This window comes from Hippoglossus hippoglossus, chromosome 24 (genome assembly GCF_009819705.1).
Source record: "Hippoglossus hippoglossus isolate fHipHip1 chromosome 24, fHipHip1.pri, whole genome shotgun sequence".
NCBI lineage: Eukaryota > Metazoa > Chordata > Actinopteri > Pleuronectiformes > Pleuronectidae > Hippoglossus > Hippoglossus hippoglossus.
Window position 1 is genome coordinate 20,031,819 of NC_047174.1, and position 17,147 is coordinate 20,048,965.

At 41.0% G+C, this 17,147-nt stretch overlaps 1 protein-coding gene across 2 annotated transcripts in view; it reads left to right on the top strand.

Moving 5' to 3' along the window:
* Positions 1-3,636: 3,636 nt before the first annotated feature.
* The window catches only part of lama4 (laminin, alpha 4), a 33,755-nt gene continuing 20,244 nt past the window's right edge, over positions 3,637-17,147 (top strand). The window contains exons 1-10 of one of the 2 annotated variants that reach the window (XM_034579955.1): positions 3,637-4,114; positions 9,922-10,023; positions 10,147-10,274; positions 10,368-10,448; positions 13,352-13,566; positions 14,098-14,198; positions 15,412-15,592; positions 16,071-16,154; positions 16,280-16,431; positions 17,013-17,123. In XM_034579955.1, coding sequence (XP_034435846.1) covers positions 4,007-4,114; positions 9,922-10,023; positions 10,147-10,274; positions 10,368-10,448; positions 13,352-13,566; positions 14,098-14,198; positions 15,412-15,592; positions 16,071-16,154; positions 16,280-16,431; positions 17,013-17,123 — 1,263 coding nt within the window. In that variant the 5' untranslated portion in view covers positions 3,637-4,006. The remainder of the gene's footprint in view (positions 4,115-9,921; positions 10,024-10,146; positions 10,275-10,367; positions 10,449-13,351; positions 13,567-14,097; positions 14,199-15,411; positions 15,593-16,070; positions 16,155-16,279; positions 16,432-17,012; positions 17,124-17,147) is intronic. The other variant, XM_034579956.1, reaches the window with a different exon arrangement.

Below are 17,147 nucleotides of genomic sequence, written 5' to 3' on the forward strand. Positions count from 1 at the left end.
TCCTAGACTTTCTGACCTCCAGGGCCCACTCAGGGTAGGTCTCTCTCCCCTGAGCTACAGCACTCATGAGTTTGGAGTCTTTTTTTTTTTTAAAGTGAGCATACATAAATGTGATTATTTCTGTTCCTACCATTTGGATAAAGAAGTTCTGTAATTCAAAAGGTGTTTCCCAATTTTTTGGTCAGCGAAATGTGATGGATTGTTTTGATAATAATTTTACAGTTAACATTTGTTTATTGTCTTCCACATACAGTAAGTCTGGGTGACCATAGAGGTGGTTTAAACCCTATTAGATCATATCTCATGTTTCTGGACCCGTCTGCCTTTTTTTTTTGTATTATCACTGTGTTCCCAAATCTTAGGAACAACTTTAGTGCAATGGCAACAATTTCACTGAAAGAATAATGACCAGAACTACAAATACAAGACCAAACCTGTAATATACTGACATTAGCCTGATGATAATATGAATATTGTCAGGCAAACTAAAGCGAATACATTTGTGTGTGTAACTCTGTGGTTGTGATAAGGTTTTGCTGTGCTCTACTTTTGTCAGATCTTGTAATGCTCACTCTTCATCACTGCAGTTGGATCTCTACCTGTTGTTTTTGGCTCAGATTGCAGTGTTGCCCTGTGCCATGCCTGCTGTATCACTCAGCTGCCAGTTTCAGCAGTGGCCTTAGATCACATGAATGGTTTTAACTGAATGGGTTTGCAAAGAAGACCACCCAAGACATCCTCATCCCTTTGTGGAGAAGTTAAGAAGACCATGCTGCTGTTGTGAAACCTCGTCACGCTGAATAAGGCCCTGGTCATTGAGTGATTGCTGGTGTTTTTACTGTGCCTGTGCTGAGAATAACAAATGTGCAGCGAGCCAAACATGGAGAAGTAAAACGTCCTCTCCCTCTCAGTGAGCTGGTTAAGTAAACAGATTGTGGTTCAGCAAAGCCTTACATCTGTGTATTGGTGGCTAGTGCAGTCCTATTGCCAGTTACATTGCCTGAAGGTGTTTTAGAAAGGCTGAAATTAAGTATTTAAGTCTGCAGTTACTGCAAAAACAGCCATTTAACTCTGTTATGGTAGCACTGTCTTTTCACAAGCAAATAGATGGGGAACAGTATGAAGGCAAAATTAGAGATACAGGATGGATGTTGATGCATGATTTTAGCAATCCCTACATTACTCCCTGAAGTGTTGAGACAGGATTACCTTTTGTTGTGAAAGAACCACAGCTAATGCTGGTCAGACCCCTTCTCTTCTATAACATAATACTGAGTTTAGGGGCTGCCTGTCACTACCTCTTTTATGAAATATGTCTGTGTCATTTAATGCTAATCAAACTTTCTAGGTATTCATAATATCTTTGTTTTTCCCAGATGAGAGATGTGAAATATCATCTCATCTCCACAGCGAATAAAGTTATCTAACAATAATTAAAATATGCTCACTGTACCCACTGATCAATGGACAGGCTCCAGGAGGCTAACGTTAGCAAGTAGGGTGAACTACCTGCCACTTTCCAATGGAAGCTAGTTAGCCTGGTCTTTAGCTTTCCACGTGGAATACAAACTTAACCAACTTGTCAAAATGTCAAATGTTATTAAGAGATGTCTTTTACTGTTATTGTCACATAACCAGTAGGGTTGTTTGAAAATGGGGACAATGTCTTCTGGGGTATTCAGTTGAAATTCAGAAAAGTCCAGATGAAGATAATTTCCTCAAATTTAAGGAAATTCTTCAGACATCATAATGTCTAACTAGTGTTAGGATTCAGTGCATATTCATTATTTGTATTAATGAAATATTTACATTGATATATTAGATGTATCAACGTCTGTGCGTAGTCAACAAATGAAGTCAATTTAAAGAAAGTATGACGCAAAAGTAATATTTATTGTCCTCAAATTAAAAATAAATTGCTCTTTTTTCATGTCAAATAAAAGATAGGTGCATGTTATGGAGTTATAAAAGAAAGTTTTTTTAGTGTTGATCATAAATAGTATTTCTATTTTTTTCTAGTAAAACTAAAGAAATATAAAGTACAAATGATGTTTGCCTCTTCTTCCTTTTGAATCGGGGCTGGAATGGTGTTGTGTTATTTCCCATTGATGCTTTTAACAATCACAACGGTCTCAGGACATATAAGACATATAGTTTTGGACCTGGTCGTCTGAAGAATGAACATGTAAGAGTCTGTCCAGTTTTGATTAGAAACTGTGTTTTCAGCGTTGTCTCTTTATAGAACACGCTATGTGAGGTTCATTTTCCTACTTTTCTCTGACTCACTTTTCACTGTCTATTCTCTCTCCTCTTGTCTCTCCACTTCCGGTCAGAGTGCTCATCAGAATTCACAGATTTAAATGGCTGAGTGGTATCACATGAGTTGATTTACAAAGCATGCCATTGGTCGGTGAGTTTCCTGGGCTGCTAAACCAGTGCTGTGAAGGCCAAACTAGCTGTTCAAATAGAAACGCTCCGTCAAAATCTGACAATTCTTAATAATGTATTGGTTATAGGTCCAGAGAAGATGGCATCTGTGTCCAGATCTGTCCTAGAGGATATATAAGGCTATGACCTGCTCCCAGTAGCATACCATGGAAATTGACAGTTACCGTGTTGCTGTATCAACACCACTTCTCAGATAACATGAGAAATGCTTTCCCCAGCAGCTTTCCTCAGGGGCTTGGACTTACATGCTCTTCCAACAAATATGCCTAACTTTGTTTATCCTTTTTTTAATTGGAAAACATAGCTGCAGTAACATCATATTTGATATTTACTGACACACAAATTTAAGATTGGTATTTCATTTCAATTTCGAATGTTTGGAATAATAAATACAGCCTGAAGTCTTGTTTTGCGCTAGTGTGGATCACATCTCTGCCATAGATAACTGGAATGTGACAACCTGTTTATTAGTCACTTGAGACATATAACTTCCTCATGGTCCCATGGGCTGGGACAACATAACTTGGATGTATTTGGAGCTGTGATCATTGTGGAGCAAAGAAAAGTGTGACATGTCTGCACAGGGTCATGAGTTTCAACAACTTCCAATCGGCCTTCACTGTGTCCAGCGAATTCATATGTTAGGAAACAGTATCTGACAAGACTTTGTCTGTGCTGGAAGTGTGACAGTCAGGCTCTTCCTTTTAAGAGTCTCACATAATGGCCATAAATTCAGCAGCTTTTGATGATCTGACCTTGGAAAACAAACAAAAGCTCATGTCTGAGGCTGCGAGGTGGAGGGGGAGCCGGGATAGCACCTGTTTTTTCTCTGCCTGTGGAGAAGAGAGTGAGTGCTGAAGCTTTAAACCCACTGCCCACCATGGCCGAGCAGAGTGTGTGTGTGTGTGTGTGTGTGTGTGTGTGTGTGTGTGTGTGTGTGTGTGTGTGTGTGTGTGTGTGTGTGTGTGTGTTTGTGTGTGAGGGGGGGACAGAGGGAGGGGGTGTAGCCTGTTGAGCCCAAGGTGAAAGGGTACCACAGACCTGCAAATGGAGACGAGGACCTAACACTCAATCTGACTTTGCCAGTCAAGGGGGGGTGGGGTGTGGGGTGGGCAGGGGAGGGGGTGTTGGTCCGGGTGCCGTTTGGATGTGTGCACTGTCTGCCAGAGACAGAAGCCCTCTGTTGCTCAATTGACTCTATGTCATTCTTTCTCTCTCTTCTCTCCCCCTCTCGCTCTTTCCCTCAGTTTCCAGCCTTCCCATCTGTTTGTGATTTAGGCTCAGGCTCAGGGGAGAGGCAAGTCCGCTAGGGGAGAGGAATCAGGGCAGGGAGGGAGGGAGGGAGTGAAAGAGAGGAAGTCCACACAAGTTTGTTTTACAGGACGCAGCTCGGGCCGGGACTAGGCACAGTGCCGCATCTGGAGGTCGGAGCAGCAGGAAAGTGAAGGCAACGGGTGCAGCCGAGCAAGAGGAGCTGCCCAGAGGTTTTCCTACGGCCAGGACACACTGACAGAGACAGGAAAGGGGGATCAGTGGTCCACTGGGCAAACACACAAATATGGCTGCTAAATCTCTGTCCTGCCTTTGCCTTCTTTGCATCCTCTCAGTGATTGCCTATCCAGCTTCTGCCGCCGGGCTCGGGGAACAGCAACAGTTACTCCTGAAAGTAAGACAGATTTGGTTTTCTCTTTTTGGCTGCTACACGCTGCATGCTAGTACGGCTATATTTAGTCTGTACATATACAGAATGTTATGGGGCTGATGATCATGTACACCAATGATTATGTGAAAAGTGTCAAGGATGATTTGGGAGTGGTTATCTGGGTGAATTTCACAATGTTCCTGACCTGTGTTCATCCATGTGTGTGTTTGTGTTATCAGAGGTACCCCAAGGCTGAAGCTTAGATAGGCTCTGAGTTTACTGTCTGCACCACTGTCATGCCCCTCCCTGACAGTTCCTTAATGGAAACCAGCTGCCAAATGTTGAGCAACACCCCAGAGAGAAGACGAGACTGAGAGAGAGCACAATAGACATTGAGGGCATGAGAAGCACAACAGAACAGTTGGCGCAGAGGCCAATGTTTCCTTGGTTTAGTATAGCTCAAATAGTTTGAGAGGTCTATCCATAAAATCTCCTGACAATTTTCATTTCATACAATTTAACTTGTTACATCTTTTTCAGATTGTGGGTTTATCCGTCTGCTTTTAAGTTAGAACCGGAAATCAATCAAATCAAACCCGTCTTTGCGAGTGTTTATGACCAAAGAGCCATAGAAGATATTTTCAATACTCTATTTACCTCCCCATGGTGCTTTAATTGTTGCTTGTAATAATTTTTTACTTAAATGATTGTAATTGCATCCCCATGCACAAAAAATAAAATAACAGGAAGTGATGCATACATGTACTGGACATTATGCTGAAGACAAAAGCCACTGCATAAACATGATTCCAAGACATTATCTTAACTACATGTATAGACAGGGCTCAACACTACCTTGTAGGTTGACAATGTTGATTGTCATCTTCAACCATTTATGGTTTGTTAAATTATTAATCCTCTCATCCTCCCACTGTCTGTTTAACTGCACTATAAACTGAAACAAAACTTCTTCTTTTTTTTGTTATATTTGTTCACATTCCAAACAATACTCTGGAACAAGTATCTGTTAAACGAATGTGATGGTCTCCTGATCAACCAGAATTGTAATCCAGTATAATTTAAATTTATTTTGGGTGATTGGGTGTGCGCACAAAGGTTATTGACTAGAGTTTCTAATGGTTTTTATATTTTATTTGATTTCTGGAGATAATCTTGCAACTCCCCCTTGGTGTCTTGCAACCCCCCCCAGGGTTCAAACATTGTAAAACATATTATTTGTACATGTGCAAGCTGCTTGTCACTGGAAATAAATGGATAAAGTTGTAGTTTATAAGTGGCCTGACATCTTGAAATCTTCTTTAATGCTGTGACTGTCATTATGTGGTTGCTGTGGATGCTTTTGAAGTTAATGTTCATCTACTTGGCCCATGGAACTGCACAGAAAAGCCCAAACTTGAAAGTAACCTTTCTCTGGAGTAATCTGTACAAAAAGATATTCTCTGGAAAAGGGCTGTGGGTCAAAAATGTCAAAGAGAATGTGGAGGGATACATTCCCAAAGCTTGGCAGTGCTAAAACAGTGGAACTATTTATCGAAGCACATGTTTATTTCTTAACATCTGAGCTTTTTGTGTGGCTGGTCCCCTGAGAGCAGGCCTCACCCCTGCAGCCAGACTGTCTGAGAAGTTATTGAGATGGGATGAGATTCCCATGACCCAGGATCTGTCCCATACTCAGGGCTGTCGGAGGAGTTAGCATGACTAAATCCAGTGTCTGAACCCTTCTTCAATGTCAGTACAGCAGCCAGCTTTGGGAGACTAAACGGAAATGAGACTCAACCTTCAAGCATTAACACTTAATCCACTTACTTCTCCTACTCTTGGAAAACTCTGTCAAGAGTTGAGGCAGATTTATACAGTACAGGACACAAGTACAGGACAAATTACAGAAGAAGTTTAAAAAACAAACTTTTAGAGATCCAACTCCAGACACTCCATAATAGCTGTATGGCTGCACAGTTTTGAAGCTACATAACCAGAGAATGTGTTGCCTTTGGATATCAGACATCAGCTCGATCTAAGCTTCTTTTTGTTCAGCTCTGTGTCGCAGAGAAGGAGACCAAAGGTCTAACGGCAGGAAATATTGTACACTGAGAGAGTGAGAGAAGAACAGAGACTGAATCAGTGGAAGAGGCAGCATCACATGAAAACTCTGAGAGACTTTATAACATGTTGAATGTCATCTTTGTTCTCCACCATAGTGGGTACAGTGAAAGGGCCACAGAAATAGTTCACATTACTGAGTGTGCTCATGGTTGGCAAAAGGATGCTGACATCAATTTTAATTCCATGAGTTAAGAGGTATGTCCGCCATTTTGAAAAATCGGAAAATTGGAAAATAATAGATCAAAATTTGGAGAATTGCATATATATTCTTTCTTCGTGGGAGTAAGTTGGCAATATTGACATTTCAGTCAGACAACTCACGTTCAAACATTTATTGCAGCAGTAGAAAAGGTTTAGTGTTTGGTGTCTAGACTCCAACTTAATCACTCCCCCATATGATTACACAGGTATGATGGGAGTGATGAGCAAATAATGTACCCCCCCGTCGGAGCCTACAGGTGGATGCTGGGGTGGTGGAGGGGCTGAAGCAACTGGTAGCAATACTGCAGCAGCAGCAGTGCGAGCAAAGGGGATAATGGGAAATTTCTCTCTGCTTAAATAGACCACCTAATAAGGTGGGTGTGTATTATAGATGATTGTGGAGAGTGAGGTTTGTCACATGATGTTTGTCACATGATTGGAGCAGCGCAGCTCGAGTTGGCTGCCTGAACTAGCTCGCAGGCGTTGCTCCATTTATGCCGTCATCAAATGGAATTGTGAGCTTGTGGTGACGGCGTGGGAAGTCGTGTACGCTTGTCATTGAAATGGTTAAGTGGTGAGAACACCTCTTTAGCAGTAAATTCTCTCTCAAGGTTTTTCTTGATCCCTTGTGTCAGATTTACAGCACTGGACATGTGGAAAATGAGCTTCACATGATGCAAAAACAGTGGTATTCCTTTAAAAGATAACATAGACACCAATATTTACAATTTAACAAGATATAGGTGGATAACGTAGTACAGTAAATTAAAAGGCAAAATGATGGATAAAGATAAAGATGAGTATCTTGTAAATATCAATATTTTCCTCAGTTATTTAATAAAATTACAAAGAAAAGCTCTATACTAATTTATAATATACTTACTTCCATGGCCTTAGTCATGAAAATATGAAAAAATCAGACACATAAAAACACAGTGTATACTATCCTAAAATATAACATAAGGTACATATCTTATAATGCGGTCATATTAGTATTATAGTCTTGTAAGATTTGTTTTTCTTATGTATAACATGCAGTGGTAACCTAATCTATACATCCAGAGTGAAGCAGCATAGCATTAGATTTTATATATTATGATTTTGTGCAATACAAATTTTATTTATTGGAATTTCTTTTGTGATTTTGGAATTTAACATGCATTATAAACATAATTAAATATAAAAATAGAAATTATGTATAAAATGTTAACAGAAAATACAGCGTGAACAAGCACATATAAGATATTGATTTCTTTTATCTTAAAATGTAAATCATGGAAACATGGGGAGAAACGTGTTGTTCCACAAGCTGCCGGGTTGTATACTTGAGATGCATTCCTCTCAATTTCGAGAAGTCTAAAGGGTCCACATCCTTCTTCTACACCATCTGCTCCTGGTCCCACCAACCCTTAACTCCCCGTCCTACACTCCCCTGTGTATACACACCGCAGCTGTTCTCACCATCAGCAACTGTCACACAGTTAGGTCTGAGCCATTTCAAAACTCCTTTAAGTGGCTTTACAAATGGTAAACAGCACTGGATCTCTGTGGTTTTCCCATAAATGTGTGGTTTACTGCTCCTAATGGCTGGGACTACCATTTGGGGATAACATTTCGTCTTTCTCCCATTTGCAGCATTAGTTGAATTTTCAGGATGTGTTGACATGGAAGGTTCCCACATTGACAGTTTAAATGGTGAGCCTACTCATGAATATGTCCTCTTTCAGTGTATTTGCACGTGGGGACAGGGAAAACCACAGGAAATAGGTCTGCAAGAAAACTCCGTGCTGCTGTTCACAGGATGTTTCACATTATCTGGCTACAGCAGCATGTTGTAGGGTCACAGCCCGTCTGTGAATAAATCAAAGGGAATTATGAATCGCATGTAGGCCTTCTGTACTGCATAACTGGGGAATGTTCCATCTTCTGGCTCCCAGTATCAATGTCCCGTTGACTGGGTGGAACAAGGAGGTCAAAGGATGAAGATCTTACAGACTGCTGCTATTGTATGTTTGTATGACTCATTGAATGGTGCTCCCTCCAATGCTCAAAGGGGAGAGTGTGTGCATGTGGGAGTGTGTGTGTGTGCGTGTGTGTGTGTGTGCACGTTTTGAGGGCCTGTTTGAATTTTAGACCTTTGTAATGAGGACCAAACATCGCTTTTTGACACAACTTTGACTGTTTGAGGACTGAGACTTAAAGTTATGTTTAAGTTTTAAATCTGATTGTCACAGAAAGGGTGAAGTGTTCAAGAATGCAGTATTTCAATGAGTGTCCTCAGAACTGTTTGAAAAAATGTGGGTGGGAGAGTATGTATGTGTGTGTGTGGTTGGGTGGTGTCGGGGGGGGGGGGGGGGGGGTGTACACGGCTGTGAACGCTGACATCACACCATCCTGAGAAACTGTGGTGAACAAACATCAGACAGGATGCAGGTTTTAAATTGTCATTCTGCAAAGAGGGAACGGCACAATTCAGAAGAGTTTCCTCTGACTTCACTTTGTGCAGTTATAAGAAATACACCTTCTTGCCTGAAACACTCAAATCAATGCTTTCAACTAATTGATTATCTATTGTCAGTATTTCATTACATCTACATTGATGTTTATTGTATTTCTAACAAGATTACACCATAAACTGCTGATCTTATCAACTACATTACTTTTCAAAATGGACTGACAACTGCTTTCAAACACATTAAATATCTTTGTTTTTTAGTAAGATACATTAGTAATAATGTAATTAATAAATTATACAAAAATTACTAGTAGCTTATATGCAGTTAGTAGCTATATATAAAAAAAGGATTAGCAAAAAATTCAGAAATACCCAAGTATAAGTTTGTATACTGTGATTAGTACTGAGCCTGCTGATGACATATCTGTGAAGGTTCTCAGTCACCCGGGTCAGGGTATCTATAAGAGTTGTACATGTGCACATTGGCAACTGGACTTTATTGCGGATGAGCATGTCTATTTCCTGAAGACTTGTTTATGACAGTCTCTGGCTCTGGCCCCTGAACATTTGGGCGTGTTGGCCTGTGCAAGGTGCACATGTACACTGATGTACTAAGGTGAGATTTGTAAAACCAAGAGTTAAATATTTAGGAGATTCACCGAGTTTGTACTGGAAATACAGTATCGGGTAGCATGGCTACTTTCAGTAGTCATAAATACTTGGTCTCATGTTGCGTCTCTATCTGCTTGAGAGAAAGGGATTCATCTATAATTGCTTCTCCCATGATGTTCTTGTTTCCTTTTCTTGTGTTCTAAGTTGTTAGAGGATTATTTCATCTCAGGCTGGCTCAGGACCTGAAAACCCTTTTCAGACACTATACTGTATGTTTGGAATACATAAACAAACATCTTTGTCCATTGTAGTATTTTTGCCACCGACCATTGGGATGTATTTATGTTAATGTTGGTCAGTTCGTGGGTCAATCTGCCCTCGTTTTGACACAAAATATGAATTAGAAATATGAAATTCAACATTTCTGTCCCCCCTGCAGGACTGTGCCAAGGGATTTTTCCTCAGTGAGCAAAACATATGCTTACCATGTAACTGTAAAGGCCATGCTGACTCCTGTGAAGACATCACTGGCATTTGTATAGTAAGTGTTCTGTGCCGATTATCATGCTTTAAAATGATCAACTATTTCATTCATTTTCATGAGACCAGCTTTTGCTAACGCTGTGAGAAGCAAGGTACCATTAGTTTACCCTTTCCCTTTCAGGACTGCAGGGACCACAGTACAGGCGATTTCTGTGAAATGTGTGAAGATGGTCACATGCTGAAGCCCAGCATGGATAGACAACACACCTGCCGACCTTGCGCCTGTCCCCTCTCAGTCCCCTCCAACAAGTAAGTCAGTGTGTTCTTGTTTGTTATTCAGTGCTACATGTTGGCAAGCAGTGTGTAATCACTGAAATGCCTTCCCCCTGTGTGTTTGGACAGCTTCGCAGTGCGCTGTGACAGAGGAAGTGGCATTCTGCGGTGCAAGTGCCAAGAGGGCTACGCCGGACATTTATGTGAGAGGTCAGTGCTGACAAGGGTTCAAACAAGCAATTGAGAAGTTTTCATGTCTAAGGTGTTTTACTGTAGGTTATACAGCAAGTCACAGTAGAACTTGCCTTGAACAGGAACTATGATTACAAATTTTTTCTAATGACTTAATGCATTAATTAGAGTTTGAGTGTTACAACTCAAACTTTCATAACAACTTATTAACATGCAGACTTGATGCATTGTAAGTATGAAACCCATATTTATACATTGCCAGCATACATACAACTACATTTACGTACATGTACACCAGCCAAAGGGTTTCATCGCATCCTTTAAACTCAAAACTGTTTTTAAATGGGGTTTAACAAATATACACTACCGTTCAAAAGTTTGGGGTCACTTAGAAATTTCCTTATTTTTCAAAGAAAAGCACTGTTTTTTTCAATGAAGATAACATTAAATTAATCAGAAATACACTCTATACATTGTTAATGTGGTAAATGACTATTCTAGGTGGAAACGTCTGGTTTTTAATCAGAATCAGAATCAGAATCAGAATTCTTTTTATTGCCAAGTATATTTACACATACAGGAAATTGCCTTGGTGTGGTTGGTGCCTTTGGACATAAAAACAACAAATTGGACATAAAACAACAATATATACAGAAAAAACAATTTTTAGTTTTTTAATTTTAATTACTAGTTGAGTAATGAAATATCTACATAGGTGTATAGAGGCCCGGTTCCAGCAACTATCACTCCAGTGTTCTAATGGTACATTGTGTTTGCTAATCGCCTTAGAAGGATGATTAGAAAACCCTTGAAAACCCTTGTGCAATTATGTTAGCACAGCTGAAAACTGTTTTGCTGGTGAGAGAAGCTATAAAACTGGCCTTCCTTTGAGCTAGTTGAGTATCTGGAGCATCACATTTGTGGGTTCGATTATACTCTCAAAATGGCCAGAAAAAGAGAACTTTCATGTGAAACTTGCCAGTCTATTCTTGTTCTTAGAAATGAAGGCTATTCCATGCGAGAAATTGCGAAGAAACTGAAAATTTCCTACAACGGTGTGTACTACTCCCTTCAGAGAACAGCACAAACGGGCTCTAACCAGAGTAGAAAGAGAAGTGGGAGGCCCCGGTGCACAACTCAGCAAGAAGACAAGTATATTAGAGTCTCTAGTTTGAGAAATAGACGCCTCACAGGTCCTCAACTGGCAGCTTCTTTAAATGGTACCCGCAAAACGCCAGTGTCAACGTCTACAGTGAAGAGGCGACTCCGGGATGCTGGCCTTCTAGGCAGAGTGGCAAAGAAAAAGCCATATCTGAGACTGGCCAATAAAAAGAAAAGATTGATATGGGCAAAAGAACACAGACATTGGACAGAGGAAGATTGGAAAAAAGTGTTATGGACAGACGAATCAAAGTTTGAGGTGTTTGGATCACACAGAAGAACATTTGTGAGACGCAGAACAGGTGAAAAGATGCTGGAAGAGTGCCTGACGCCATCTGTCAAGCATGGTGGAGGTAATGTGATGGTCTGGGGCTGCTTTGGTGCTGGTAAAGTGGGAGATTTGTACAAGGTAAAAGGGATTTTAAATAAGGAAGGCTATCACTCCATTTTGCAACGCCATGCCATACCCTGTGGACAGCGCTTGATTGGAGCCAATTTCCTCCTACAACAGGACAATGACCCAAAGCACACCTCCAAATTATGCAAGAACTATTTAGGGAAGAAGCAGGCAGCTGGTATGCTGTCTGTAATGGAGTGGCCAGCGCAGTCACCAGATCTCAACCCCATTGAGCTGTTGTGGGAGCAGCTTGACCGTATGGTACGCAAGAAGTGCCCATCAAGCCAATCCAACTTGTGGGAGGTGCTTCAGGAAGCGTGGGGTGACATTTCTACAGATTACCTCAACAAATTAACAGCCAAAGGTCTGCAATGCTGTAATTGCTGCAAATGGAGCATTCTTTGACGAAAGCAAAGTTTGAAGAACAAAATTAATATTTCAAATAATAATCATTATTTCTAACCTTTCATTTTGCAACTCATTTGATAAATAAAAGTGTGAGTTTTCATGGAAAACACGAAATTGTCTGGGTGACCCCAAACTTTTGAACGGTAGTGTAGATAAAACATTATTAAATACTTTATGAAGCCGTCACTTACTACCTGCAAAACCTTTATAAAGTGGGCCTCATGAGAAAGTGGTACTGTTAATTGTACTCAGAATAAAACAAACAATAATCTACCTCCCTCTAAAAGGGAGTAGGTTAACCAATCTCAGTACACCAACACACACAGCCTGGAAGCTGTCAAATGGCCCATTGCCCCCTGCAGCATCCCCTCTCCCAGCCTTTGAACTGACTCGGGTGAGCAGGTTGTGTGAGGTGTAACAAGCGGCTGAAGGAGGGGAGCTGAATGAGACGAGAGAGGAACTCATTCATCAAGAAGATGACCTTTTGTTTGCCCGTTCCTTTGCTTGCAGCACTTTGAGCCAAAAGTAATGCGCATGACAATATATATATATATATATATATATATATTGTCATGCGCATTACTTTATTGTGGAATAAATGTGAATGGTCTTCCACTGGAAACATAACCAAAATACATTGCTTCCACAAGATGCAGCATTTTTACTGGCTTGAAGAAAAATCAGCCACTTATTGCATTTCGCATGCCATCATTATTGCTTCCTATACTTAGACTTGTAATAAGCAATTGAATGCACAAATGGTCCCTTGTCCGTGTGTTCCTTAAAAAAAAACTAAAATAAAATAGACAGGGAGCAAAGTTAATTAAAAATCTCCCCACAAAGAAACTCTTCACACTGAAGATCAAAGACACCATCCGAAAGGGGGATAGTTCCTTAAATGTTTCATTGCAACAGGCAATGATATTGTCAGCCATCTACACTTCTTCCCATCCAGGTGTGCACCAGGTTACTATGGCAACCCCATGGAGATTGGCAATTCCTGTAAGAGGTGCGACTGCAATGGGAATTCCGACCCCAACCTGATTTTCAATGAGTGCCACAACATGACAGGCCACTGCCAACACTGCTGGGGAAACACCGCCGGGGCCAACTGTGAGAGGTGCGCTCCAGGTTTCTACGGCGACGCCATCAGTGCCAAGAACTGCAGAGGTGGGGGCAATGGGCAAACTCCAACATCTTTAACCCTCATTACAACATGTTTGATCCACACTTTAATGACTCTATGTGTGTGTGTGTGCTATAGTGAAGATATTGTTGTTGCTTAATGTTTTATGAGACCCTCACACACCAGGATGTAAAATTAAAGCAGGAAAAGTCATTTTGTTTGTTAGTTCGTGGTCAATTACAGCAGATCAGCAGTCTTCCATGCCAGTGTTGGATATTAAGTTATGAAGTCCCACCATATGATATATCATTATGTTGAATTGCTGTATAATGATCTGTTTTTATTCCTATAGTCAATTATTTAATAGTTGAGAACTATCAAATATCAAGCACCTAACATTTTAATGGCTTTGTGGTCTAATAGTGTTCAGTGGAAAAATAACACAAGGTCACAATCCAGGATCCAAGGACTGGGTTTTCCCTTTTGAGGCCCAGGAAGTCCAAAAATAACTGTGCTTGTGACACAATTTGACCTCTGATGTTCTCATCACTGCATGTGTCCCGTGTCTGTCCCAGAGTCCGTGTGCAATAAATGCGGCACCTCCTCATGCGACGACAGGACAGGAGTGTGTCACTGCAAACCAGGTGTCAAGGGTCGACTCTGTGACCAGTGTGAGGTGAGCGAAACCGTGGGACTCTGCACAGATCCACTGGTATCTCTTCTCAGGGACCCTGTATGAAGCAGGGTTAGAAGACAGTGTAGATGAGATTCATTACAACCCAGGTACTTTCATTGTATTGATTATACAAAACAAATGATAACAGTATGGTTGGTAATGACAAAATTGCAATATATAAGGTAATATTTTGCAAATGCAGAAATGGCTAAAATGTAGTACGACAGGGCAACAAACAGACAGGGGATAAGAAACACCTCAGGTTAACCAAATATATTTGGATGGGGAAAAATGTGAAAAATTATTATAAAAGGATTATCTGAAAAAATGTGCTGCTGGAAATGTGCAGTTGAGACACTTTTGAAGTCGAAGCACTTAAAGATGTGAAAGAGTTTTAAGTTCCTTGAACTTTAACGAACTGAAAGGAGTTGATTTGTCATCAGGAGTGAACGCTCTGCATTACTGTGAATTGTTGATTGGTGGAGTAAACGAAGACCTAATTTTAATATGACGCTTTAGCTCATACCATGTTCTGAAAAGAGTTGAAATGGTACTTTATTTGTTATTTAAGAGGTATGACATGAAAATAAGTGAGCGGTCAGCTAAAGAAGGAACTCAACTCAAACAATTTGAAAGCAGTTGAAATGTCAGTTAAGGTGGAGGAGCGTGGGATTATTCTTATGTCTATACTTAAGACAGTGTTGCATGCGAGCATTGAGAGCAGTATAACAGCTGAACGCTTTTTAAATTGTCATTTGAAGAGCAGAAGCTGGAAGTACCCTAAAGGTCACCTTATGTGTAAGCAATGTTTGGAAGAAAAGTGGAAATGTGGAAAGTAAAAAGATTACACAAACATGTCCTTTGTAATGTCCAGCAGCACCAGGTTTATTGACTGACAGATACAAATTTGACACAGGATCCGCTCCATAGTTGGGTGGTCTAGATAATTTGAATAAAGAGGTAGGGTGTTGACAACCAGTCCAGTAGTCCGTCTGTGTGTTTCTTTCCAACCAGCTTTAGTAACGTCAGTAATATCAGTGCTCTGAGGTCACAGTAATTACTTTAGGGTGCATGATTGAAATGGTGGCCAAAATAAAACCCAGCTGTTAGAGATGAGAATGATCCTTTCAATGATACACGACAAAGTGATTCAAACATAACTTAAACAGGCAGATGCTGGGATCTAACAGCGTTTCCTTTGTTTGTAATCTAGGAGGGCTACTCAGGTTTCTCCAGCTGTCAGGGCTGTCGGAGGTGTGAATGTGGGCCAGCTTCCATTCGCTCCACCTGCCATCCTCTCACCCACAGCTGTCCGTGCCGCCCGGGGGCCGGCGGGCGTTACTGCGAGCGCTGCCTCCCAGGTCACTGGGACTACAGCCCCTCCGGCTGCCAGAGTAAGTCTTCTGACTGTCATACAGCATGTCTTTTTCTCTTTCGAATAAAACGCCCCCGGATCACTTGTCGAAACAATCAGTGCAGTTATCACTTTCCCAGTGGAAGAAAAAAAAAAAAGCTACAGTAAGGGTTCACATTCCCACACCCACTACCACAGTAGTACACATGATGTCAGAGAAGCATCTGCTGAGAGCTGTGACCCTGTGGCCGTAGACTCTCTCTCCGGAGAGGCGGAGGACTTCAACACGGAGCCCAAATCTACAGTATTCACACAAACAGCTGCTAAAACACACCCTCACAAGAGAGACCACGAGACAGATGTGCAGGACTGAAGCCAAGATGCCATCTGCGGTCTCATATACAGTATATTTGATGACGCTACTGAACCATTTCCAGCTGGTCGAGAATTTAAAGAAATGTGTAGAGCTTTCTGTCCAACACTGTATGATGAAATGCATCTGCATCTGTTTTTCATAGAGTGCGACTGTGAGAGCGGCCACTGTGATATGCACACGGGAGAGTGCATGTCAGAGGCTGCAACAGTAAACCTGTGCAACATCAGTAAGTGGAGTTCCCAACCATAGCTGAGATATAGAATATATAATAAGCAAAACAAAACTTGGTTTGTCTTTTCCGCCTCAAGCTGTTTGAAACATCCCAAACTCACGTTTCTTCTTGGGTTTCAGATTGTGATGAGTGCATTTGGCATCTGATTGGGGACTTACGTGAGTCAAATAAGACACTGGATCAGCTGAAGGTTGGAGTGTTGAACATCTCCACTGGAGCTGCTGCTAACGACAGGCTCAAATTCTACAACTACACAGCACATCGATTGCAGGTACAAAGTATAAATAGAAGAGTTGAAGCTGCTCAAATCAGTATTTTTATACGAACAATGGATGTGTGTGCTTTGTGTCAGCTCTAATGCTCTACAGCGCTTTTTAGTTGCTTTTAGCTGTTTTTAGCTCATTGTTTTGATGTTATGACCAACATATTTACTGTCTTGGTTCTCTCACTCTCATCAGCAGAAGGCAGCTGCTACCTGCCCAGCACCAAAAAGCACTTGAACAGCTTGCTAGATAACTAGAAGTAGAATAGGTTGCAGCTACAGCTAAAACATCAAGTATAGTTTCTCTGCTGAAGTACATGTCAATGTTGCTCATACCTGATTTGTCAGACCACAGTTTTCTCATGTGTTAACTCTACAAGATCATAACATGTTCAACATCTACTCTCTTAATATGGAGTTGGAGTCAAAGTGTGTAAATTTAAAAAACCATAACGTGAGTAGACATATGGTGGTGCTGTCTAGATTAGGGAAACGTGGCATGGCATTGGTTTGTGTTGTCTTTTTGCTTTGAATGTTTATGCTGCGTTGAGCTCATTAATAATCATGATATGTAATATGGTGATTTCCAGGCTCAGTTTCAAGGCTGGAGAAACAAGTCATCTGCAATGAAGGCGCAGACTGGGGAGCTGGAGGAGGCCACAGACGCTGTGGTGTTAGAAATCAAACAGCTGGGAGAATCGGTCAGAATCAAAGTCATTCATTCA